The 2541-nt window shown below is 31.8% G+C and overlaps 1 protein-coding gene across 1 annotated transcript in view; it reads right to left on the reverse strand.

Moving 5' to 3' along the window:
- The window catches only part of LOTGIDRAFT_235152 (hypothetical protein), an 8698-nt gene continuing 6157 nt past the window's right edge, over nucleotides 1-2541 (reverse strand). The window contains exons 7-8 of the mRNA XM_009064104.1: nucleotides 523-606; nucleotides 1-118 (exon numbers count right to left, since the gene is read on the reverse strand). Coding sequence (XP_009062352.1) covers nucleotides 50-118; nucleotides 523-606 — 153 coding nt within the window. The 3' untranslated portion in view covers nucleotides 1-49. The remainder of the gene's footprint in view (nucleotides 119-522; nucleotides 607-2541) is intronic.

The following is a 2541-nucleotide window of genomic DNA, read 5'->3' on the forward strand; positions in this document are numbered from 1 at the left end:
GATATTGAAGACAGTCTTGTAAATGATTTATATTGTTGTAGTTTTTACTCTAAGCTGTATATACAGCCCTCTTTCTGATACAACATACCATCGCTAAAGCTATCGCCATTAAAAATATCTGTAATAGAATGAAAAAAGGATAGAAATTAATTATCATCGTTCGACAGACATGGTGCATATAGACGCAACAAGTAGACGCAACAAGTAGACGCAACAAGTAGACGCAATAATAATTGCCAAATAAAAGTTATTTTCAACGTAAAAATATACTATAATGCGTCCTAAGCTAACGGCTACCATGCCATTGATGGATTAGAACTCTGGTGGGAACTAACTTCCAACAAACAAAAGTTTGGAATGTTTAAATATAAAACCAATTCGACATCAAAACCTTACTTTCAAAATATATATCAACGGTTCACACATATAGCAAATTATCAATGTTAGGGCCTACAACTTTGAAATTATAAAGGCCTTAGATTTGATAACAAAAATTTCAAAACCAGCGAACATTTTACTAACCTGTAAAACTCCAAGACCGATACCAGCAGCTCCCAACGTGTAAAAATTATTTTTGATAAATTCTTGAGATTTTGTATAACAACCCTAGAAACATATAGAATAATGTTAAAATAATGGTCAAGATCAAGGTGGTGGACAATTTACTATCATAGATCATAGACTTTTACTTTACTTTTACTTCAACTTTACTTCATCATATTATTAGATATAAATAGCCTATGAGCTCAGCATGACATCTGCAGGCTTTTAGACAACCCTCATCTTCAACAGCGTGTCACTTAATGAAATAACTCTTCAAAAATCATATATTAATTACAATTCATAATATTCACAACAATTCAAGAATTATTATTAAACATCTTGGACCTAATTCTACAAAAGTTAACTTTATATGCAGTTATCTGATTGGATAATAAAAGTGTATTAAAAATTGATTTTTATTGATTGGCCAATCAGATTACTGGAACACATTAATATTAAGTTAAATTTTCAAAAATAAGGCGTTTAACTGAATTCAATTATGCGAGTCCTCGTAGCCTATATCAGATAACTTTGTAATAATTGACGTTCAATTTGATTAAAATAACTCTATAGAATATTCGTTTCTGTGGGTTGATTGAGTTATCTTTTCATTCTTGGTCTTGAATCGGGATTACAGTGTATATCAGGGTTGGACAATGAATAACACTAGAATTCTTCACAAGTGGCGAATAAGTTTCTATCACACGGCAGTAAACCTACTGTTTGAAGGACCATAAAGCATGTTTGGTAATAAGTTTCTATCACACGGCAGTAAACCTACTGTTTGAAGGACCATAAAGCATGTTTGGTAATAAGTTTCCGGAAGCTCAAAGCCTTCATTTTAATAGTATAGACTATAAGCACTATAAGATTTTAATTTCCTAAACAGCGCATTTGATTGGTTAAAATAATGAACGAAATGTCGTTCGATCTAGGCCAAGTGAAATAGCCCACAAAAACGAAACTTAAATCAAGCTATATTTTAGTCAGATATTAATTATGTTAAGTATTAATTATATTTTCTTGACATAAAGTGGAACATTTAAAGAGATTGTAAAGAGGTTTTCAAAATTGTATGTGTATCAGGGTACACTGATATCATCAAATTTCATCATTCTAATTTTCAATCAGACGTCTGTGGTTCCTGCAATTCCACAAAACCTACGCGTTTTATGACGCCACTATCTCAAATGTCCTTATATCAATATCAGCTTTTTCGATAAAACGCTTACTTTTGGTGGAATTACAAAAGCCACAGACTTCGGAATGAAAATTAAAATGATGAAAATTAATGTTATCAGTGTCCCCGATACACATAAAAAGTTTAAATAACCCCTTAAAAATTCCTTTAAGACAAAATAAAAACGTTTGAACATGGCTCCTTTTACAGGTTTACAAAGAGTGTTTTTAGAGCCTATTTATAACAATAACAACTATATTTGCACTCCCAATACACAGATATATATTACTGGCTTCGCTTCGGTCCAAAAACCCAATTAGTTGATTTGTTGGTTGGTTAGTTCCGACTTTGTTCCAAATAGCTTGTTGGTTAGTTCCGACTTTGTTCCAAATAGCTTGTTGGTTAGTTCTGGTGCATACTAAAGATCCACGTTACGTCTAGTTGTACAACACAGTGTAACAACCAAATAATACAATAAAACACATTAATTAAGTATTTTAACACAAAATACGAAAACAAAACAAAACCATGACATAGATAAATAAATAACTGAATATAATAAAGTTATGACTAAGTAAATGATTTGTAACAAAACACAGACAAAATAAATGGACTCTGATGTATAGTGAATCTGAGTATGGTACAAAAAACAAAACAGGTAAATAAAAACTAAATACGAATACATGGCAGTCGATATGACGAATCATTAAATGGATGGTTACATGGAAGACCCCATGTGCGTTCAAATCTGGTGATTGGAAAGATTCTCCCAGATACCGCCAGTTGCTAGCAATTTCACTCAGATTCTGTCAATTGAT

Source organism: Lottia gigantea, assembly GCF_000327385.1.
Source record: "Lottia gigantea unplaced genomic scaffold LOTGIsca_60, whole genome shotgun sequence".
Classification (NCBI taxonomy): Eukaryota; Metazoa; Mollusca; class Gastropoda; family Lottiidae; genus Lottia; species Lottia gigantea.